General features: G+C 42.4%; 1 protein-coding gene across 1 annotated transcript in view; it reads left to right on the top strand.

Annotated features, from left to right (window-relative positions):
* THSD7B (thrombospondin type 1 domain containing 7B) overlaps nucleotides 1-25209 on the top strand; it is a 443716-nt gene that overhangs the window by 189080 nt on the left and 229427 nt on the right. Inside the window, exons 5-7 of the mRNA XM_083153878.1 lie at nucleotides 2355-2518; nucleotides 20797-20952; nucleotides 22234-22434. Coding sequence (XP_083010004.1) covers nucleotides 2355-2518; nucleotides 20797-20952; nucleotides 22234-22434 — 521 coding nt within the window. The remainder of the gene's footprint in view (nucleotides 1-2354; nucleotides 2519-20796; nucleotides 20953-22233; nucleotides 22435-25209) is intronic.

Raw genomic sequence — 25209 nt, 5'->3', positions numbered from 1 at the left:
TACAATGAAGGGTATATATACCTATAGTGGCTCCTCCTCCACCATTAATCATACAAAACAAGCATAAAACAATCTCACCTGTGCATAAAGATGCGCCAGCTCATCCACTCTCCCTGTCAGCAACGCGTGCATGCCGCGGCGTGTGACATCATCAGCCTCCGCCCTTGTTAGGGGCGCTGCTAGGCAACGTCTCACACGTCGCAACTACACACAGCGTGCCAGCGTAGGGTTCAGTGCGCGTCATAGCGTATGACGTCACCCGCACACCACCTTTTATGAAGGGGTTGCTAGGCAACTAACAAGACGCCACTACGCCTCACCGTCCCCATGATGGAGAGGACAAACTGGTACATAAAATCTAAGTAAAGTGCAAGTGCATAAATAAAGTGCATTGTGGACACATCTAAAATATGATTAAAAGAACATACAACGAGCATATGATACACAGATATAAACAAACATATTTAATCAAATTTCATAATTATAAGCATACCTATTTCCCTATTGTATGCCGTCTCTTAATACCCTTCACTGAAATATTAAACTTAGACATATCAACAAAGTGCTATTGGTTATTGGGTATTTCTGTAGCAAGCTCACGTTTTACTGTGATAAATTCATATAATGATTATATAAAACAACTTAACCCTGTATGCTCGTTCAACCCCTTGGGAGCAAGTGCATCAAGTTTGTAAATCCATCTGCATTCTGCTTGTAACAGACGTTCCCAGTCACGTGTACTTCCAAGTTTGTTGTATATGTCCTGTCTTGTCCATGTGGATTAGTCTACGTGGGCAAGACAGAGACCCAGTTTAAAGAGAGGATGGCTAATCATCGTACAGCCATCAGAGCTGCTATTCGACAAGGTACTAGTGATCAACCAGTGGCAAGGCACTGTGTTCGAATGGGGCATAGTGTCGCAAGTATACGATCTAAAATTGTTGATCACATACCTGTGTCGATTAGAGGTGGCAACCGGGGGAAACGTCTGTTACAAGCAGAATGCAGATGGATTTACAAACTTGATGCACTTGCTCCTAAGGGGTTGAACGAGCATACAGGGTTAAGTTGTTTTATATAATCATTATATGAATTTATCACAGTAAAACGTGAGCTTGCTACAGAAATACCCAATAACCAATAGCACTTTGTTGATATGTCTAAGTTTAATATTTCAGTGAAGGGTATTAAGAGACGGCATACAATAGGGAAATAGGTATGCTTATAATTATGAAATTTGATTAAATATGTTTGTTTATATCTGTGTATCATATGCTCGTTGTATGTTCTTTTAATCATATTTTAGATGTGTCCACAATGCACTTTATTTATGCACTTGCACTTTACTTAGATTTTATGTACCAGTTTGTCCTCTCCATCATGGGGACGGTGAGGCGTAGTGGCGTCTTGTTAGTTGCCTAGCAACCTCTTCATAGAAGGTGGTGTGCGGGTGACGTCATACGCTATGACGCGCACTGAACCCTACGCTGGCACGCTGTGTGTAGTTGCGACGTGTGAGACGTTGCCTAGCAGCGCCCCTAACAAGGGCGGAGGCTGATGACGTCACACGCCGCGGCATGCACGCGTTGCTGACAGGGAGAGTGGACGAGCTGGCGCATCTTTATGCACAGGTGAGATTGTTTTATGCTTGTTTTGTATGATTAATGGTGGAGGAGGAGCCACTATAGGTATATATACCCTTCATTGTACACTTGTGTGCTATCCCTGAGGACGAGCTTGTAGGCTCGAAACAATTGTTGGATTGTTCATGCTTTGCTGAATAAAGAAATCACTTTTTGAAGTCTCCGAGTGACGCCCCTGCTTGTTGGTGAGCTGCTGTACTGCGTATATATATATATATATATATATATATAATTATATTTTGAGATGCCTGATATTTGCATGTACCCTGTTTTCGGGTTATATCCTGCAAAATTTACTTAATAGATACCTCAGAAAATAATCTGTAAAGTATTAGGGGCATATTTGTATGCTAGTGCCCATTTACATTGTTGGTTGCATTAGAAAGGCTTGGCAATCTCACAATCTATTGCAAATGTCTGCACAACTCGCTAGTTATTACTGTAGACATATGAAAAATGTGACCAAGTTTCCTCCAGTGAAGCACCTGATATTACTTATATTGAAGCCAGAGAGCGATCAGACTGAAAATGCCGAAATATGCTGGGTTTGGGGATCATATTAGCAGTGAAGGGATTAAGGGATACATTAGCAGTGAAGGGGTTAATCTGTGGCACCGATCATACATTTTAAGTTTCATATCTGCTCTTTAAATAAATGAAACTGCTGGAGCATGTTTAGTTGTAGTTAACATGACATGTTTTCTTTACAAGCTTCTCCTGGAAGACCTCTGAGTGGACAGAGTGCCAGGTGTCTCTACTAACTGAGCAGGGTACCGTGCCCTGGGCAGAGGAAATGGCACAGTGTGGTGGTGGAGTTCAGACCCGAAAAGTGTTTTGTGCACAAAGTGTGATGGAAGCGGGGACAAAAAAGGAAGGTCAGTGGCTTAATTATTCTGCTTTCCCTTGTATTGTCATGTAAAACATCTTCATTACTTTCGTAAACATTACATTAAAATAACAGCCATGTTCTCCAATGCCTATGGGTTGTTTCTACCTAAAGGGCTTACGATAATAGTGATAGTGATACTTATCAGCAGCAACACCATCAATAGTTATCATCATCAGTATTGACTATATAATCATCACCAGCAACACTGACTATAGTCATCACTGACGTGATGTGGATGATGACTATAGTCAGTGCTGCTGGTGATGGCTATAGTCAGATGATAATGCTGACTAGTTTCAGTGATGCTGTTGATGGTAATAGTCAGTTGCAGTTTTTACCTCTGGCCTGCAGGGCTGCAGCCCCCCAGGTAAAATCCGCCACTGTTCTCTACATAAGTAAATCCAGCTGCAGTCTGTTAGACTGCTCTGGCTTCACTGTGACTGGCAATGAATTCCTATTGGAAGTCTGACCTGCCAATCACTCAAGGCAGTCCCATTGGGAGGGATGCCTCTCTATGTGCAGCTGCAGGGCAGCCCCAAAAACGGGTTCTGTGCATGTGCATTACCACGGATGATTCTGCGCATGTGTCGTACATGGGAGCCTGAATATGCCTCCGGAGGCTGCTGCAAAAGCAGTCCATAAGGGCTTGGGACAGCGCATGCACAGCATGCAAGAAGCTGCTGCGCATGTGCAGGGGACAGTCAGCCAGGATTAATTTGCATCGGCAATCCACATTTTGGTAACCCCCCTCCTCCACTGAGGTAAGAGCCACTGCTGGTAATAGTCACTGCTGTTGGTAAAGAGTATAATCATTGCTGTTGGTGATGTCAATAGTCAGTGCTGCTGGTGATGACTGTAGTCAGTGCTGCTGGTGATGAATGTAGTCAGTGCTGCTGCTGACCGTAGTCAGTGCTGCTGGTGATGACTGTAGTCAGTGCTGCTGGTGATGAATGTAGTCAGTGCTGCTGCTGACCGTAGTCAGTGCTGCTGATGATGACCATAGTCAGTGCTGCTGGGGGTGACTGTAGTCAGTGCTGTTGGTGATGACTGTAGTCAGAGTTGCTGGTGATGACTGAAATCAGTGCTGCTGGTGATGACTGTAGTCAGTACTGCTGCTGATGCCCGTAGTCAGTGCTGCTGGTGACGACTGTAGTCAGTGCCGGTAGTGATGACTGTAGTCAGTGCTGCTGGTGATGACTGTAGTCAATGCTGATGATGATGACCATAGTCAGTGCTGCTGGTTATGACTGTAGTCAGTGCTGCTGGTGATGACTGTAGTCAGTTCTGCTGATGATGACTGTAGTCAGTGCTGCTGCTGATGACCGTAGTCAGTGCTGCTGGTGATGAATGTAGTTGTAGTCAATGCTGTTGGTGATGACTGTAGTCAGTGCTACTGGTCATGACTGTAGTCAGTGCTGCTGGTGATGTCAATAGTCAGTGCTCCTGGTGATGACTGTAGTCAGTGCTGCTGGTGATGACTGTTGTCAGTGCTGCTGGTGATGACTGTAGTCAGTGCTGCCAGTAATGACTGTAGTTAGAGCTGCTGGTGATGACTGAAGTCAGTGCTGTTGGTGATGACTGTAGTCAGTGCTGCTGATGACCGTAGTCAGTGCCACCGGTGATGACTGTAGTCAGTGTTGCCGGTGATGATTGCAGTCAGTGTTGCCGGTGATGACTGTAGTCAGTGCTGCCAGTGATGACTGTAGTCATTGCTGCTGGTGATGACTGTAGTCAGTGCTGCCAGTGATGACTGTAGTCAGTGCTGTTGGTGAAGACTGTAGTCAGTGCTGCTGGTGATGACTGTAGTCAGTGCTGCCAGTGATGACTGTAGTCAGTGCTGTTGGTGATGACTGTAGTCAGTGCTGCTGGTGATGACCATAGTCAGTTCTGCTGATGACCGCAGTCACTGCTGGGGATGACTGTAGTCAGTGCTGCTTGTGATGACTGTAGTCAGTGCTGCTTGTGATGACTGTAGTCAGTGCTGCTGGTGATGACTGTAGTCAGTGCTGCTGGTGATGACTGTAGTCAGTGCTGCCAGTGATGACTGTAGTCAGTGCTGTTGGTGATGACTGTAGTCAGTGCTGCTGGTGATGACTATAGTCAGTTCTGCTGATGACCGCAGTCACTGCTGCCAGTGATGACTGTAGTCAGTGCTGCCAGTGATGACTGTAGTCAGTGCTGTTGGTGATGACTGTAGTCAGTGCTGCTGGTGATGACTGTAGTCAGTGCTGCTGATGACCGTAGTCAGTGCTGCCGGTGATGACTGTAGTCAATGTTGCCGGTGATGATTGCAGTCAGTGCTATTGGTGATGACTGTAGTCCGTGCTGCTGGTGATGACTGTAGTCAGTGTTGCCGGTGATGACTGTAGTCAGTGCTGCCGGTGATGACTGTAGTCAGTGCTATTGGTGATGACTGTAGTCCGTGTTGCCGGTGATGACTGTAGTCAGTGTTGCCAGTGATGACTGTAGTCAGTGCTGCTGTTGATGACTGTAGTCAGTGCTGCCGGTGATGACTGTAGTCAGTGCTGTTGCTGATGACTGTAGTCAGTGCTGCCGGTGATGACTGTAATCAGTGCTGTTGCTGATGACTGTAGTCAGTGCTGCCGGTGATGACAGTAATCAGTGCTGCTGGTGATGACTGTAGTCAGTGCTGCTAATGATGATTGTAGTCAATGCTGCTGGTGATGTCTGTAGTCAGTGCTGCTGGGGATGACTGTAATCAGTGTTGCTGGTGATGACTGTAGTCAGAGCTGCTGGTTATGACTGTAGTCAGTGCTGCTGGTGATGACTGCAGTCAGTGCTACTGGTGATGACTGTAATCAGTGCTGCTGGTGATGACTGTAATCAGTCCTGCTGGTGATAACTGTAGCCAGTGCTGCTGCTGATGCCCGTAGTCAGTGCTGCTGGTGATTACCGTAGTTAGTGCTGCTGATGACCGTAGTCAGTGCTGCTGGTGATGGCCATAGTCAGTGCTGCTGATGATGACCATAGTCAGTGCTGCTGGGGATGACTGTAGTCAGTGCTGCTTGTGATGACTGTAGTCAGTTCTGCTGGTGATGACTGCAGTCAGTGCTGCTGGTGATGACTGCAGTCAGTGCTGCTGGTGATGACTGTAGTCATTGCTGCTGATGACCGTAGTCAGTGGCGCTGCTGATGACCGTAGTCACTGCCGCTGCTGATGCCTGTAGTCAGTGCTGCTGGTGATGACTGTAGTTAGTGCTGCTGATGACCGTAGTCAGTGCTGCTGGTGATGACCATAGTCAGTGTTGCTGATGATGACCGCAGTCAGTGCTGCTGGGGATGACTGTAGTCAGTGCTGCTTGTGATGACTGTAGTCAGAGCTGCTGGTGATGACTGTAGTCAGTGCTGCTTGTGATGACTGTAGTCAGTCCTGCTGGGGATGACTGTAGTCAGTGCTGCTTGTGATGACTGTAGTCAGTGCTGCTTGTGATGACTGTAGTCAGTGCTGCTGGTGATGACTGTAGTCAGTGCTGCTGTTGATGACTGTAGTCAGTGCTGCTGGTGCTGATAAATGTAGTTAGTATGATGCATTAATTATATTATTTCATGTATTTGCTAATTTGATTTGTACAAGAGAATGAAGATTATATCCATGCCTTGCATAGGTTTGATTGCACAAAAATAAAACCCTAATAGCAAATTTGTTTTCACTATTAAAATGTTTAAAAAAACTTTATGTGTATGTCCTAGTTGAGTGTAAATGTACGTGGGTATAAGTATGCCTGACATAAGCCAGATGCATATTCTGTGAGTATCTTCAGATGCAACTCAGCACTTGGATGTGCATAGGCTATTTTTATTTATGGCTTTATAGAGCAAATTCTTTGGACACAAAATGCTTCCAACTCAGCATACAGTAACTCCCATGATGCTCATTCTTAATATATACTTACCAGCCTGAAACATCTTAATCTACTACCCAATTTTTTGCCAAGGTTTGAATGAGCATATTTTTAAAGGAGTAAAGGCCATTATTCTTAAAAGTATTATTTTCAATTGTTTTTTTTTTTTTTCAATCTTTTTAGCAATTTATTGATTTGTATTAGAGCAAAATTTCCTAAGGATTTTGTTATGTTTTTATACTCTACAAAAAATATATCTATGTAAAAATAAATTACGTTACGTTCTCAGCACTGTAGTAAATACAACTTCCCCCCTGGATTTGCCTGCCGGGCCATCTAAATGTACAAGTTTGTGCTCCCCTCATCATGTGTATAATTGTCTGCTGCGGTGCATTTGCAAACTGTGGTGGTTATTTATAATGTGCACATTCAGGGCCACACTAATCATGGCAAATATGTCTTGGTAAACCCAACTGACTTGCAGGCTGAGGGAGCAAACATCTGTATGGACTTAGGCCCTTATTCTGGTTCACTCACAAAGGCAAATTCCTTCTCAAATGGACAAACCATGTGCACTGCAGGTGGGGCAGACAGGGAGAGTTACATTTAGGTGGGTTATTTTGTTTCTGTGCAGGGAAAATACTGCCTGCTCTATTTTTACACTGCAATATAGATATCAGTTTGAAGTAAAACCCCACCCAAATCTAACTCTCTCTGCACAAGTTACATCTGCCCCACCTGCAATGCACATGGTTTTGTCCATTTGTGAAGGAATTTGCTTTTGCAAATGAACCAGAATAAGGGCCTTAATGTGCAGTTGAGCCACAGGACAGCAGCAGACTGTCAGCGATTGACAGTCTGTTGCCAAGTGGAGGGCAGGAAAGGGATGATCACAGCCTCTGTGTATGAAAACCGGATCTCTGTGGTTGCATAGAGATTTTCTGGCCATTACACATCTCAATGGGTGCTGCAAGCTGCTCGATAGTGAATGACATATCAGATGCCTGGATCCTAGTATGCAGGTTGGATCAATACTGCAGCAGGAGGTGTCTATTTATAATTGATGTATCCTGCTGCATTACCATACAGAGCTCCAAGGAAGCAGCAGCGATAGCTACTCCCACCACATTAGTATCAGGCACCAGGACTCTGCTAGATTTGCTTTCCTCACTTGGTGGTAATTGCGATGCCTCTTTTTTCCCACTGAACTCTGCACAGCCAATGTCAGCATACTGACCCTTAACAGCAAGTCACTGCATCTGCAAAATGCTGTGTGAGCTCATCGCAAGGGGAACTCATTAAGTGTGAAGCTGATGCTTTTCCTTTTTAAAAGTTTTATAAAATGTTCTCTTTAATGTGCCCAGTGCTGTGAAATTTAAGATTATATTCACACATGATCTCAATAACCCAGATTTATAGAACACAGCATTCAGGGGTCTATGTAACTATTAAGTGGTGAAGCGTCCAACAAAAACTACGGTTTTCTCCAGGGAAAGGCTTTTCGACCCCTTGGCATTATTTAAAGCTTTGAGGACCATCATCTCTGTGAGCGATGTGCAAAATATCCACTAAAAATGCCAACATCTCTGTGAGAGATTAATTTATTTATTTATGAACAGTTTCTTACATAGCGCACACACAGACATTCTAGGGTTCTAGGGAGCCAATTTGGCTACTAGTATATGTTTGGATTGTGGGAGGAAACCGGCGTACACGGAGGAAACTCTCCAAGTACGGGGAGAATATACAAACTCCACACAGAGCCATGATGGGAATGGAACCCATGACCTCAGTGCTGTGAGGCAGTGATGCTAACCATTACACCATCCGTACTGCAAAATATTGTCTAAAAATGCCAGCGTCACTCACATTTGTCATATAAATTCAAATACAAAGTGTTGTGTAAAAATAGATTATATTTCCTATATAATGTAAACATTACAGGTCATTATGATGAATACAAATATTTGCTTGCAATTTTTCACACCAATTTTGAAAAATTCACTTGGCACTCAAAGGGTTAAAGCCTTCATAAGGTATGAGGTATAAGCGTTCCTCTTATACCTTTTTTTCCCTCTAAAGTTGGATATGCTAAAGATGCAAAGTTTTTTCTACTTAAATTGAGTACCACCTTGTTTCCACTAAAGCACAGTGTCTAAGCCAAGATTTGGAACATAGTTCCAAACCAGGTCACACCCAGGACAAACCCTTTTTCACTGTGGCACCAGTCCAGGTCATCCCCAGATCAGAGCCATTCACACTGCACACGGGTGCTGGCATTTGCAGATGACATCATCTCCTTGTGCCAGGAAAGCAGCACAAGGTACCTGTACAGTGTGAGCAACACTAATCCAGGAATTCTCTAACCTGTATTGGCACCGTGGCTGAAATGGGTCTGACCTGGTTTGAAATCGTGTTCCAAATCATGGGTCTGACCCAGGAATTCAGTGGAAGATGAGTATTACTCAATTTACAGTAGGTGGTGAAAAATAAACTAATGTTCTGTCACAATGGTTCTGAACTTGCTCACAGTCCAATTGCTATTCAGACTTCTCACCACCCTGTATCACCAAATTTATTTGTATTTGCTTCATCTGACATAATTAAAATGTAAAAAAGTTTGAAATTTACAGATATTATAAATTAATAATCACCACAGGAATTAGAGAATGTAATTAATAAGGTTCTCCTAATGAGCAGCACAAAACGCCTTGGGTGCCATGGGGAAACATTGAAGTACAGTAAAGGATTTATGGTCCTCGTCTGTGATGCGCAGAGGGAGTCTGGGATGTGATAATCACATCAGTCCCTGCCCCAGGGAAGCTTACAATCTATATTCCCTACCACATGTACATGCATACACAGATGTTCTAGCGGTAATTTGTTGGGAGCCAATTAGCCTACCAGTATATTTTTGGATTGTGGGAGGAAACCGGAGTACCCGGAGGAAACCCACGCAAGTACGGGGAGGATATACAAACTCTGCACAGTTATGGCAATGGAGGGAATCGAACCCATGACCTCAGCGCTGTGAGGCAGTAATGATAACCAATACACCATCCGTACTGCCCCCAGCGGCGTAGCTACGTTTTGGGCGCCCCCCCGCTGTTAGGGGGAGGCGCCCGCCGCCGCCCATTCAAACTCCCCCAATCCCCCGCAGCCTTACCTTTCGCGCTGGTCCCGGCAGCTCCGTTCTTCTGCTGAGGATCACCACAAAATGGCCGCCCCCATACAGCAGACAGTTTCAGAGAACTATGTGCTATATGGGGGCGGCCATTTTGTGGTGGTCCTCAGCAGAAGAACGGAGCCGCCGGGACCAGCGAAATAGGTAAGCCTGCGGGGGATTGAGGGGGAGGTGTAACTATAGCACCGCAGCCCCCGGCGCCCCCATATGCACAGCGCGGTGGCGGGGGCTGCGGTGCTATAGTTACGCCAGTGACTGCCCTGATACATGTCCCTCTGTAAAACCCACTTTGACACCCCGCTACGATCTCTTGGAAAGTACAGTTTGTTCTAGTGCACCTTGTGCAACTGCTCAGAATGCCACAACATTCAAAGACGTGAAGTTACTTAGCAGTCAGAGGATCATGGTCTGCCTACCTCAGTCTGATGTAATGTAAATGTATCAGATGTGAATGGGAAAATAATTTATTGGGTGTAATAGTGTTCTTTAAATTTCATATTCTCCATCCTCTCTTTACTGCATCTAAGAAGTATAATTGGTTTACATTTTCCAAGCTTGTAAGATGAAAGTTTCAATTTAATACGGTAAAAGTGGCTTTAATTAAAATTGATGGCCAACGGAATAACTATTAAGAAATGCTGTTATGATCCATTCAGTCCCTTGTAATCGAAATTCTCAAATTATTAGGCTGGCAGAAGCAGGATACATCATTGGCAATGTAAACACATTTACTGCTCTGAATCTGAAAAAGCTCCTTGTGGGCTCATTAAATTATTCACCGTGACATCTCTGATCAGTTCACATTGTCAGATAAAAGAATATTCTACATAATATTCCCAGATAAACTGGGATGTCACCATTCGCAGAATCTATGTAGATTAAATAGCAGTTCTGAAAATATTGTGTTAGGTTGTATATGGTTACTTAGCAAATCATTAACTGTGTGCAAGTAAGTTATTTTGCTAATTCCACTTAATTACTGAGAACATCATGCTAATATAGAATCCGAAATAGAGATGTTTTTAATGCTGCCTTATTTAAATATAGTATATAATTACATATTTTATTTATTTTCTTAAACATGTAGGGGGGGGACTGGGATCAGCTTTCATCATTTTATTAGGTTTCTATTTTATTAGGTTTCTATACACCTTAAATGTAAGTCAGAGAAGGGTGTTGTGGCAAGTTAAGCAATTTTGTTTTTTCCGTGGGTGGAGCTAATAGTGTGCTTTATGGCCATTCTCCTACACAACATACAAAGAGGCACCTATTGAAACAGGCAGCCCTCACAGAATGAGCTTCACTCTCTCATAGGGAGGGCTACAAACCACTGATATTTCCCCCAATGGAAATAGAGACTCCAATACATATCAGCCTTGTGCAGATCCAATAGTCAAATGACATGGTGGTTATTCCTCCCCCTACAGAGAGCACTACTCCTGTTCATTGGTGGTTGTCCACAGGCTAGTTCTGATAGGCTGTCACCTTAACAGCCTCTCAGAGAGTTAGTTAAAGTTGTAGCCACAGAGGCAGAACTCTGGGAGGCAATGGAGTCATCTGCCACCGGGCTCCTGCTCCAAAGGGGGAACCTCTACTCCCCCTGCAAGTTTAAATCAGTTATTTAAAAGCCAACGATATTGCTTCTGTGGCTGAGTTCTTACATATATATGTGTTATCTATCCATCTATATTTCTTAACATAAATATATTTTTTATATAAGGTTATATAGGGTTGTGTGTGCGTGTGTGTGTGTGTGGGGGGGGGGGGGCACCAATATGTATGTTGCCTCCGGGCAACTGTAACCAACCCTACTGGCTAGCTGAATTATGGCTATGCTAAGGTCCTGCTACATCAACCGCTGGTGCTTTCATTTGATCTGTCTGCGTAAGAATACAATTGTTTATGACCCACACCAGAGGCGGATTTTCCACAAGGCAACCTAGGCACATGCCTAGGGCCCAGCAGGTCCCAAGGGGCCCCATTAAGAAATCCTGGCCATCCAAAACGTTCCCAGCGGAGCATTGTGAGTCTACTACATGACATCACATGGACATGGCCACACTCCCAATGTCTTTTGATGTTCTTTGATAGGATAAATGTTATGTGGAAACACAAAATGCTTTCCTCCACTGTATGTGGGCAGTCAGTTTACTGTAAATATGCCAATTTCCAATAGACCTACTAGATCCTTATTTAGATTTGTATGCAATGCCAATATTGACACAGCTGAACATGTATCGGTAGACTGTGGCGAAGCCAAGGTGCTGTATTGATGCTGGCTGCAATCAGCAGAAAACAATATAGTGCAATGGATTGTTTGGGGAAGGGCCCCAAACCAGTATATTTCCTAGGGACCCATGAGGTCTAAATTCACCTCTGTCCCACACAGCAAAGTAGGTACAGTATGTATGTATGTAATTATGTGTTAAAATAGGAAGACAGAAACCATGGGACAGAGAAAGCTATTGTCTGGGAGAACAATGGAGGATGAGGAGGATGAGGAAGCATGACAAAATGGTTGACAATGTACAGGGAGAACACTGGAGGAGGTAAGGCCTACATTGTAGTACAGTTAAAGTAACTTGGTTGCAAACAGAATACAGTACAGTTATGTTTACATTGTAAGGTGTGGTATAGAGTTATTATGGTTTAAGAAACAAGTAGAATAGCAGGAGTAATGTTGCAGTGATTTAAATATTATAGAGGTACAGTATAAGCAGATTAGATGGGCTCAAATTCTCTGTTTCTATGTTAATACAACTGCAAACAGAGTGTTTGAGGCAGAGATGATCGTAAATCAGCCATAGCTGGCCGTAAATACTTGTGCTAAGGGTCTGATTCAGAAATGTCAACAAGGCTGCAATTTTTGAGATGAACAAATTCCCGCTGCACTGCAGGTGGGGCAGATGTAACCTGCAGACAGAGTTAGATTTGGGTGAGCTATGTTTTAACTGAAATCTAAATGGCAGTGTAAGAATAAAGCAAGCAGTATGTACCCTGCACAGAAACAATATCTCGCAGTAGTGTATGGCCACCTTAAGGGCAAGATGTATCAAGCTAAGTGATAAATTGGAGAGTGATAAATTGGAGAGTGATAAACATCCAGCCAATCAGCTCCTACCTGTTTATCACTCTCTATTTTGTCACTTTTTGAAGCTTGATAAATCTGGCTCTTAATCTCAGCAAAACGAAAATGGGCCCCATAATGTTGTGTTTTTCTTGTAATACAACATTATCTGCATTCCCCATGGTGTCCTCTATGCTGGTTTTTACATAAATGTTTGCATATGTATTTGTATGTATAAGACAGATAGAGAGATAGACATCCAGCGATTTAGGGGCACCAAAAAGAAATTATGTATTGGCCCTCCTGTCAAAGAGGTGGGCTTAATACCACTCATGGAGAGTGTGCCTAGCAGCACCCAGGAGCATATCTAGTGCTATTTTCAGGTCATTGTCATTAATCTACTATCATCATCATTATGCCTACCCCCCCCCCCCCCGCACACACACACACACATTCTCCTCTTATAGTATATTCCACCAAGTCCCCCACCGCCACCACCATATTATCATAATCATATTAGCCAGCTCTATCAACTCACTTATCCATAAGCACAAAAATAATGGCATACAGTAGTACAACCAATTTATAGGATACTAAATAGAGCTTGGTGGTATTTCTACAAGTCACTGCACTGCCCAGCTCCTCAGGGGTGGATATAGTTGCAGTGCAAGGTGCAGGGGATGGCGCTACTGCACGGCTACCTTTTGCGACTCACAGAGTAGGGGAAATGCCGGGACAGCACCAGTAATTTTACAAGCACTGAGACAGCTTCGTAGAGTACACTAGGGTGTGCCTGATCCCATCCATGACTATACTTGGTATAAATCACTGGAATTGGGACTATCCCAAGAAATCTCAGGCAGTTAACAGCTATAACTCTCACTGATTAAACTCAGAATGTAATGTATTACTTGTTGGCATTTCCAGAATAATTTGCTTGTGAAATGCTCAAATGTCTCTAAACTGTGGAAATAATTATTCTTGTACGACTCTCAAATTACCAGCGCATTCACTTCCCTGGAGAGCATTTCTTCAGAGAAAGAATATATAACTTTATAACCTAATTCATTATCCCCAGCTGGTGAAAATGAAGTGAAAATAATTGTAAATGGCACCACTAAACTTTTGGCAGAACATTGATATTAAGCAGTAGAATAATTTAATTTGATCTCATCTGCTCAGTGTGTCTGTGGGTAAGATCTCAGTTCAGTGATGAAATTCAGTTCAGTGATGAAATTGGAGTTTGATTTAGTAATCTTCATTCATATCTACATACTTTCGCATGACTGACCTGCAAATACAGTATACTGTAGATCATTGTAACTGATGTACAATGCAGATGTACAAGATTTGGACTAATGGAACATCTAACCGCACATACAGTAGCTAGCACCTTACTGATTTAATTACTGATTTTCCTTAAGGAGCAGAAAGACTTACAGTATGTCCCCTCAGTAAGGGCCAGATGTATCAAGCTTTAAAAAGCGATAAAGTGCAGAATGATAAACAGCCAGCCAATCAGCTCCTACCTGCCATATTACAGGCTGGGTTTGAAAAATGAAAGGTAGGAGCTGGAGAACTGACATTCAGGATGGGATGAGGCTGATGTCACCAAGCCCCACCTCCATGTCAGTCAAATGCATCAATTTGCGGGTCTGCATTATATTAGCCCCACCACCTCCCTGCGGACCTGCAAATTACCTGCTGCACCAAACTCCAGAAGGGAGGTGCAGGGGTGATGCTGGAGACTTGCCCACCTTCCTCGGCGGTGGGAGGGGGACACGATTTTTGGGAACCTTCTGCCCAGTGCCGGAGGGTAGGCAAGTATGGTTTACAGGGAGTGATGCATACTTGTCAACATGGTAAGCTCTGTCTCTGCTGAAAAATGCCATACAATATGGTATTTTGCAGTAATGCCAGGGCTTAATGAAGGATTCCCACTTCATTGAGGAAATGGTGGGATTCAGGAGGTTAGAGTGTCCTCTTGGCAGTCTAACAGATCTCCTCAAAGTTTGTTAGTCTCATGGACATTCTTGGGTAGTAGACAAGCATGGGGTTATTACTGACAGTCTGTTGCCAATCACCGTCCTACATCCCAGGACCTGTTAACGCATGTGCAGTACTGGTACTGTGCAAAGCACTGATAATTGTGCTTTGCGCATGATCTTGCAGATCCTTTGGGACCTGAATAACCCTCATTATGCTTTTATGTAGTTAATGAACTGCTATGTCACTTCCTTATGAACAAGACAGAATAACTTGCTATAGTCATCAATTGAAAAGGGGCTATGAAAGAGACAGAGGGACGAGTTTATCAGTGCCTGGATTTACAGTGATTTTCCAACTGCAAATCACCGACTTAAATTGTAAATGCCGGTGATTTGTGGCAAGTTTGAAGAGCCAAACACGTACATGCAGTAGGTGAGCTATCTCAGTTACCTGGAAACACTGATGGAAAATGGCTTTAGAATAAACTATCTGTCTGAGCAGAACCCAGTAAAGAGGCATATTAACCACATGTGTTAAGGTGGCTGTTATCACTGCTTAATTAAAGTATCAAGTACTTGAAAATGAAATAACACAATAATATTTTAATGTTAATTGGGATCATATAAACTTCATTATTGATGGCACAAATTATATTATATCATGTCCATGTGTCCATTATTAATGAATTCAAACAAGGCATAACATACTTATGATAAATTAATTAGATGTAGGCATAAAATAATTATTATTAATGACTTAAATGGAGGCAAACCATAAAAAATATTATTGCCCCAGTTATTTAATGCAAGGTTTCTAACTACCCGCTCACTTCTACTCCTCTCTATTTACCTCTACTTCAGAACACAGTATCACTGTACTCTGCATCTACACAACATTTGCAATTTTGGGGGCTAAAATCACTATTTTCAGCATCCTAAGATGACATCATCCACTAGAAAAGGGGAGTTTGATAACTTTCAGTCACGGTTTAGCTGCATCATGGTGTGCTTCGGCTGGGTCAAAGTAGATTAGAGCTGGATTATGATGCGGTTCAACTGGATCATAGTACAGATGAGCTGGATCATATGGTGGTTAGGCTGGATCATGGTAGAGTTAAGATGGATCATGGTGGGGTTGAGATGGATCATGGTGGGGTTGAGATGGATCATGGTGGTGGTATAGCTGGATCATGATGTAGTTGTGCTGGTCATGTTGGGGATGGACTAAATCTTGGGGTGGATGAGCTGGATCATGGTGGGGCTGGACTAGATCATGAGGGGGTTGGGCTGGAGCATGGCAGGATTGTGCTGAATAATGTGGTTGTTGGGCTGAATCAGGATGAGGTTGGACCAAATAAAGCTGTTTTTTCAGTGGTTTGGGACCATGGGGGTTATTTTGGTCTGCTGCGAATTTGCAGCCTTGCGAGTCCGCCAAACCCCACCCGGCGAATATCCGACTGCCCGCTCCTCCTCCCATGGTGGGTTGCTCACAAGGCTGCGAATGAATGTTTAGCATAAACATCAATTCGCATGCTGTGGAAACACCCACACCTTTCATTGGTCGCTGACCATCGAAATATGTGGAAGGTACACGCATATAAAAGTGACTTTCAAGTCACTTACATATGTGTGCACTCTGGGATGGATATGGGTGGGCAGCTGACATCTGTGATGTCAGCTGCCTGCCCCCCGCTCCCGCCTCACAGCCTCATTACCATGAGAATGCCCAGAATGCTCATGGGAACGCCCATGAAATGCTGGGCATTCCCATATGGTAATGGGGCTGCTCGGAGCCCCCTGCCCTTTTCCGCCCCCTGCATGCCGTGCAGACGCACAACATCGGTCCTCCATGCGAATGCATGGAGGACCGAAGGAACATGGATAAGGCCCCATGTCTCAATCAAATTAGTAATGTTGGATGGAAGTCATAGTAATAGTACTATAGGGCTCTTCATGTAGTAATCACTGTATAGGGAACATATTGATGTTCCTTCATGCTTCTCAACCATTTTTAGCCAGCAACTTTGAGAAGCATGAAGGACATAAAACAGAATAATGGAAATGCATCCCTAGAAATCAGTACGGCTTTGACATATCAAAGCATTATAAATAGTCATCTCTCATCCACTTTGGCACCATCTTCCCAGTGATATTTGGGAAGATGTTGTGTATGCACACAACAGCACCAAAGGCTGCGCGTTGCTATCTTCCAAAAGATGTCACTGATAAGATGGGGAGAAACACACTTGTCGTCACAATGCAGGTATACTTTGGATGCAGGGCGTCATGATGTATGACCTCCATAGACCCAGAGGCCCATCCTACACCCATTTTTAATATGCATCAGCTGTTTTTCTCTCCATTCAACATGTATTTGTAATTATAAGAATTGTCAGGCAAGTCATGCTGAATAGGAGAAGAGCCAGTTAAACACATCTTATCATCCCTTTTGTACAAGCATGGAATTATTCACATGCCGGTAATGCTGGAATCATGCATCTTTTAATAACAATTTTCTATATGCCCAGTTTCAGCTGCCTCCAGAGTTATTTTTAAGTAGTTTGACAATTTTGTTCTTTTGTCTGAGATACTTCGGCTGCGGAGACTTTCAATGTATTGTTACAGAATGCGGTGCGATAACATCCTGCCAAATTATATTAATTAGAGAGTATTCCTAATACCAGCTCTCTTGTGGATATAGCTGTTATTATGTAATGTCTACATATGAATAATCCTATAATAGTTTCACTTTTCTGGATAAAATGTCCAGATGCAGCAGAAGATTATACATTTTCTTTTTTTTAACTTATCTTAAACAGATTGTTAAAGTTAGTGCTGATGAGATTAAACAGCGAAGAAATGGCTGGATCTCACATGTTACTTTTAATATAAATATTTATTCCGTTAACCCCATCCCTATTTACATTATATTTGGATTTCATGCAATAAAGGGCTTTAGGAGGTACGCATTTGATTTGCTTTTAATGTTTTTAACTCTTGATCTTTCCAAGGATCACTACACCTCATTTTTTTGTAATGGTTACAAAAGTTTATCAGATAGGAGTTCAGATATAACTGCATGAAAGGGCAACATGGGGACTCTTGAAATTTGTGTAGAAACTAAAGACTGGCGAAGAGATAAACTGGAGATAAAGTGAAAGGAGATAACCAGCCAATCAGCTGGGTTTGGAATATGACTGTTGGTAGTTGATTGGCTGTTGAGTTATCTCCTTCCACTTTATCTCCACTTTATCTCATATTTATATCTTCGCCAGGCTTAATACATCTGCCCAATTGTTAGTTGATCCTTTTGAATAGGAAGCAATGGGCCAGATGTATTAAGCCTGGTGAAGAGATAGAAACATAGAAACATAGAAACATAGAATTTGACGGCAGATAAGAACCACTTGGCCCATCTAGTCTGCCCCTTTTTTTAAACATGTTATCTCAAACCATATTTGATCCTTATTTTTATTTGCGTCTACCACCTCTGATGGGAGGCTATTCCACTTATCTACTACTCTTTCTGTGAAAAAATTCTTCCTCACATTTCCCCTGAATCTTCCTCCCTCTAGTTTCAGTGCATGTCCTCGTGTTCTGTTGCTCCTCTTCCTGTGAAGAATGTCTCCCACCTGTAGCTTGTTAAAGCCCTTGATATATTTGAAAGTTTCTATTATGTCCCCCCTTTCCCTTCTCTGCTCTAAAGTATACAATAAACTGGAGATGAAGTGGAAGGAGATAACGCACCAGCCAATCAACTCCCAACTGTCATATTTCAAACACAGCTCATTGGCTGGTGCATTATCTCCTTACATTTTATCTTCACTTTATCTCCAGTTAACTCTTCTCCAGGCTTAATACATCTGCCCCAATGTGTTTTACATTAGTCATCACTTTGTATAAGGATACCGGTAGTCAAAATACTGGTACAGGAATCCCAGCTCTTGGCCAGAATACAGACGCTGTTATACCAACATTGCATGTCGATACCAGAGTCCCAACTGCTGGCATCCCACTCATAATTTTGCTGCGGCAGGCTAGAGGTCGACCACAGGGTTTTAGGTTTAGGCACTAGTGGGTGGGTTAGGGTGCAGAGGGGGATTAGGAATAGACTGTGGGGAGGGTAAGTGTTAGGCATTGGGTAGGGAAGGTTAGGATTAGGGGAGAGTAACTATACTTAATATTAATTCCACATAGCCTTCTAGCTTCATATGAGCCAAACAGCCCCTCTAGGTGTGCCAGGTCCTGCATCTTCTCAATGTGCTTCTTATTTGCACAAGAAAAAACACTGTAAGTGACAAATATACTTTGCTTATCAATTTAATGTGCAATATTTGTACATCTGTGTGCAAATCAGTCTAAATCCTTATATGATGTGCTGCAATCAGAGGTGGAACTACCTGTGGTGCATGGCACTGAGACCCCGGAGGACTACGGTGCCACTACTGCCCCTGTCACCCTCTTCCTGTCACTCACTGTTCCCTGACACACTGGGCCTCCTTCTGCCTCTCCCTGTCACCCACTGCTGGGTTACATATTGTGAACTTGGGTTGGGGTGAAAGGGGGCCTAATTACATTTTTGCACCTGGGCTCACCACAAATAAGTTTTTCCACTGGCCACGATGCAGCGGCTGTTCTGTTGTGCTTCATCTGGGACTTTGTATGTGTTATTTCTGTACAGTTAAAGGAGCAGCCCAGCATTTCGGATTTTCTGGGCATCTCGCATTGTGTGTTGCATTGAAGCTATTGTTGGTGTATGAGGACTTGTCTCTCCAACTGTTTTTAGTGTCAGATGGTAGTCATGTGTGACTATTCTGTGGGGGGTTTTTTTTTGCCTCTATCAGTTGTTTTTTGCTTTGTTTTTTTAATGGGATGTCTATTGTTTTGGTTCTTAGTTGTATATAGTTTTGTATTAGGTAAAAACACGTCTTTTGTGCTTAAGGGCCAGATGTATCAACAGTGGCGTAAGTTCGCTCCAGTTGCCCGGAGGCAAGATATACATATTGTGCCCCCCGCCACCACCACCACTAAATATATGTCTGTTCTGAAATATATGTGTTCAATTTATATCTATATCGCTCTCTATAATTGTCTGTATCTATATATATATATAGAGAGAGAGATAGAGAGAAGGAGAGAACACACATATTTCTCAGAACTCAGCCACAGAAGTGATATTGTTGGCTTTCAATTAACTGATTTAAACTTGCAGGGTAGGAGAGGTGCCCCCTTGGGAGCAGGAGCCCGGCGGCAGATGACTCCATTGCCTCCCAGAGTTCTGCCTCTGTGTATCAAGCTTCAAAAAGTGATAAAGTGGAGAGAGATAAACAGCCAGCCAATCAGCTCCTACCTGTCATGTCACAGGCTGGGTTTGAAAAATGACAGGTAGGGGCTGATTGGCTGGTTGTTTATCACTCTCTACTTTATCACTTTTTGAAGCTTGATACATCTGGGCCTAAATGTGGTTAGACAGGTACAACATCGATTATGCAGCACATGATGGCCCGCCACCTCTTTTATTCCCGACAAATCAGGCACCGGGGGAAGTTAGACTGCAAAATTCAGTTAGGCTGTCGGAGGACTTAATCTGGCTGCGGTTGGGCTCATTTGGCATTTGATGGTTGGATAAACTGCAGGGGAAGAGTTAGGCTGCAGTAGGTTTAAAGGGGTAGATAGGCTGTGGGAAGGAGTCAGGGTTAGGTGGTGGGGGGCAGGAGGGTAAAATGTTGGGATACCCCTATATATGCCACCGATAATCCAGCAAAATGGATAATCTGGCACAGTGCTGGATTATTGTTGGTGTATGTATTTGTTATACATATACATTATTGTACTGTGTTTGTGTCATATTCTATGGACAACACATAGAACCATTTCCGATGATATATAGATACATGGCTTTATACAAAGATTGATGCTCCAAAGCAGAAAAACATACTCCAATTTATGTATGTTGCAGAAGCATTGGTAAGAAATCCAAAACTTTGTCAGCTCTAAAAAAAATGCCCTTATGTATATAAATATGAACAAAACGAAGTTATGGAAATTCAGGTCACTTAGTTGTATGGCTCATTACTGTACACACAGATGGCTGCAATCTAAAACATTTATGGAAATGTGCTCTGTATTTTGAAGTAGTATTGATTGTATTGTGTTGTTTAGTCTACAGACCTGTAGGATCAGAGTTTTGTGTGGGACCAGCTCCATCTGAAACTCAGCTGTGTAATATCCCATGCCCCACAGACTGCTTATTATCTTCCTGGACAGATTGGGGGCCGTGTATACATGAAAATTGTCTGGACCCTCATGGGAGAAAAGGTAATTATTATATCACTGTTTATCCTACATTATAGAATGTGAGGTACTGCTTTACTAGCACGGCGCCCACGATCTAGACTGTATGTGTGGGGCTGATATCTCAAGCATCTCATGCATCTTATGTGTTTGTGCGGCATAAGATGCATGAGATGATGCAATCGACGCAATCAACGAGATTGACGAGATTTTTACATTGCAAGCATCTCATGCATCTTATGTGTTTGTGCGGCATAAGATGCATGAGATGATGCAATCGACAAGATTTTTACATTGGAATCAATGTGAAAAGGCCCCAAAACCCCAATTTTAATTGCTACCCCCCCCCCTCATGGGTTAAATGGCCCCCCCATTGTTAACGCCACCCCACTATTGACGCCAACCCGAAGCGTGGCGAGCGCAGGCGGTACGCTTCCTCCGACCTTTTCATACCCCCACTATCCACGTCGGCGTGGAATTGATTTTATATAGTGTGGCGAACGCAGCGAGCCACCGAGCCCAAAGCGTGGCGAGCGAAGCGAGCCCCGCGAGGGGAGGCGGGAATACATGTGAAGATGTCCTTAATCTGTAATTAGCAAGGACTACACTCTATCTGCTTTACTAGTCCTTTCTACCTGTACAAACCTTTGCTTCTCCTGTTATGTCAGCTCTAATAAGCCAATATCTTTGTTGGAAACCTGGGAACCACGGCCAGTGTAAGGCTTCTCGGCACCCTAGGCAAAACATAAATCTCACCACTACCACCACCCCCACACTTCCATCAATACCCACTTTCAAGCCCCTAAAGTGAAATTATGGAGGTGACCTCTTAGATGTTCCACAGCCACCACCTACATTAAGTACATCAAGGATGTCTTCCTCAAGGACCTCCTCAATTTTGTGATAGGCAGAGTTAATGTATTTAACTTGAAACACTTTTTTTACTCAAATGTTTTGGAAATCGATAACTGAAAATTATAAGGACAATCAAATTTGTAGCATCTTCATGATGAACTGTGGGTTGGCGTGTTCATTAGTGGTTTGGCCAATTTTGTGCTAATTTGTTTGTATTCAGGAATATTGGGATTTATTGATATTACTAAGTAGAGATCTATTTTAAGTCACTGTTAATATAAGATATATTTCACATATTTTCCATGTTATTTGAGGGCAACTTGGATGTGGAGTCAATATAGTTAATCAGTCGCAAAGGCACGCAGTGGGAATCTGATTTGCATATACCTCAGGCTTTATGAGCTACCGCTTTTGGCTACATACTGCAGTAACTAATTCTTGTTGTTTTAGGTTATAAATTCAGAAGAAGACAAGCTACGTTGGAGTCCATGATAACTAGTGGAAATTGTCCACATTTAGAAGAAGCAGTCCCCTGTGATGATCCTTTGTGTTATAAATGGGCTGTATATGGAGAGTTACATTGTGTACCTGAAAAAGGAGAATGCGGACATGGGAAATATCACATAAACACAACATGCCAGGGTGAACTTGGTAAGTCTCATTGACCTGCTTTAAAATGATCAAAACTGATTTTAGAACATCAAACAGATCAAAGATGTACATCATTTGGCACGGTGGGTCATTTTTATAAACTGTTGCAAATAGGATTATACAGTAACTGCAAATAGGATTATACTGCAAATAGGATTAGTTTCCCAAGTTACCAAGGTATTGTAACACCTGTCATTGCATATGGTATGCAGTCTAGAGCCCCTCCCTATATACCTGCAAAAAGGTAACAATTTGTGCCTCTTAGAGATCTGACTTCGAGAGTCCAAAATTCAAATAGGGGAGCTGCACCAACTGCCAGTCCTGGCTGGCAATATATGGCAGTAGTTGGGGTGGCAGTTGATGCGGATCCCTATTTGACCTTTGGACTGTGCTACAGTCCCACCTCTGGAGGGACCACTGCATGCGACACTGGTTCTTTATTCACATTTATCAACTGTATGAATGTTGATTATTAATGAATTAATCTACTTTATAGTACATTCTGGTTTTTGTGTATTTGTATTTTTGATCTGTGCTAACAGGGGATTTACTAAGAGGTGCAGCTTTTAAACTGTTTATATATATATATATATATATATATATATATATATATATATATATATATATATGCAAAAAACCAGAGAAGAGACGCAACCATGAGCATATAATTCAAGACAAATTTACTGCACAATAAGGCTCACGTACATTGAAAGTTTAAATGAATATGCTTGCCAGCCTAGTAGAAGCCTAATCTCGGTGGACCTCCTCAAATTGTGCCAAAGCACCGCCACTCAGCCGCAGACCCAGGGATCCTTGAACCAAGCCTCAGGACTTCGCCGCACACGATCGGGAGCACCGGGACCACAGGTGGAAGACAGGACGTCACTCTGTCAGCAAGAATAAGCCACGTGGCTTATTCTTGCTGACGGAGTGACGTCCTGTCTTCCACCTGTGGTCCCGGTGCTCCCGATCGTGTGCGGCGAAGTCCTGAGGCTTGGTTCAAGGATCCCTGGGTCTGCGGCTGAGTGGCGGTGCTTTGGCACAATTGGAGGAGGTCCACCGAGATTAGGCTTCTACTAGGCTGGCAAGCATATTCATTTAAACTTTCAATGTACGTGAGCCTTATTGTGCAGTAAATTTGTCTTGAATTATATGCTCATGGTTGCGTCTCTTCTCTGGTTTTTTGCAAGTGTACTACTCGGATCTTGGTACGATCCTTTGGAAGAAGATTGCACACATTGACTGATACTGTGGACATATTTCCTTCTGAGGACTTTTGCGCTGGGTATCTTGTTTTCTTCATATATATATATATATATATATATATATATATATATATATATATATATATATGGATAGCAGTTGTGAGTTGGCGCCCTTTTTTATGCCTTTAAGTACTGGGTCTCTATTAGCCTTTGATGAATAATAACGTGGATAAGAGTAAAGTCCAAAACTTTGAAAATATTTATTAAAAGGTCTTTAAAACCACTTAGTAGTGGTGAATATTCCAGATCATAAAAAGTTTTTCACATTAGCAAACAGATGTTCCCAACGCGTTTCGTCCCTGCAAGGGACTTCATCAGGGGTTTGCAATAAAATCAATTATAACCCGCATACAAATTGCAGTTTTTTGTTCCGCAAATGGTTCTCACTGTCCTTTATGAGGTGTGTACCGGTGAAAGGCTCAGTGGGAATGGCCTTTCACCGGTACACACCTCATAAAGGACAGTGAGAACCATTTGCGGAACAAAAAACTGCAATTTGTATGCAGGTTATAATTGATTTTATTGCAAACCCCTGATGAAGTCCCTTGCAGGGACGAAACGCGTTGGGAACATCTGTTTGCTAATGTGAAAAACTTTTTATGATCTGGAATATTCACCACTACTAAGTGGTTTTAAAGACCTTTTAATAAATATTTTCAAAGTTTTGGACTTTACTCTTATCCACGTTATTATTCATCAAAGGCTAATAGAGACCCAGTACTTAAAGGCATAAAAAAGGGCGCCAACTCACAACTGCTATCCATATTCTTCTTTCCCCCATCCAACAGGGGTTCTTGTGAGTACGGCAGCCAGAGTATAATATCAAACAAATAAGTGGCGCGAAACAAGAGTCTGTTCTCTATATATATATATATATATATATATAAAACCATCAAAATCATCCATCAGCAACACGGAGTGCCGGATACCAGGGATTGATATATATATATATATATATATATATATATATATATATATATATATATATATATATATATATAGTCAAATGTTAGGAAATAAGATTCCCAGCGCCTGGCACTCTCTTGCAACGTCATAAAGAGACCTGAAGCTGGTCTTAGTGGGAAAAGTTTCGGGAACTTTATTCTATTCCCTTCGTCAGGACAAATCTTATTTCCTAACATTTGACTGTATTTGTTTGGCCGAGGCACCCGCTGTACTTACATTATTGGAGTACCGGATCATTGTTGGCCAGTGTATATATATATATATATATATATATATATATATATATATATATATATATATATATATATATATATATATATACAAATACACACACAATGCAGCTAATTGTGGCATCTTGCAAAGTGAACGTGGTGACGTTGATGATTTTATTTTAATTTAGAACTTTTTCGTTATCACAACCTGGCAAAGAGGTAGTTTTTAAACACAGCATACAATGCAATGTTCATTAACGATATAAAGTAAATGTAATTTTTTCTGTACGGTACATCTCTTCCCCATGGTTATATAAAATTAATATTTGAAT

This window comes from Crinia signifera, chromosome 7 (genome assembly GCF_055691185.1).
Source record: "Crinia signifera chromosome 7, ASM5569118v1, whole genome shotgun sequence".
NCBI lineage: Eukaryota > Metazoa > Chordata > Amphibia > Anura > Myobatrachidae > Crinia > Crinia signifera.
This window is presented reverse-complemented; position numbering and strand designations above follow the sequence as displayed.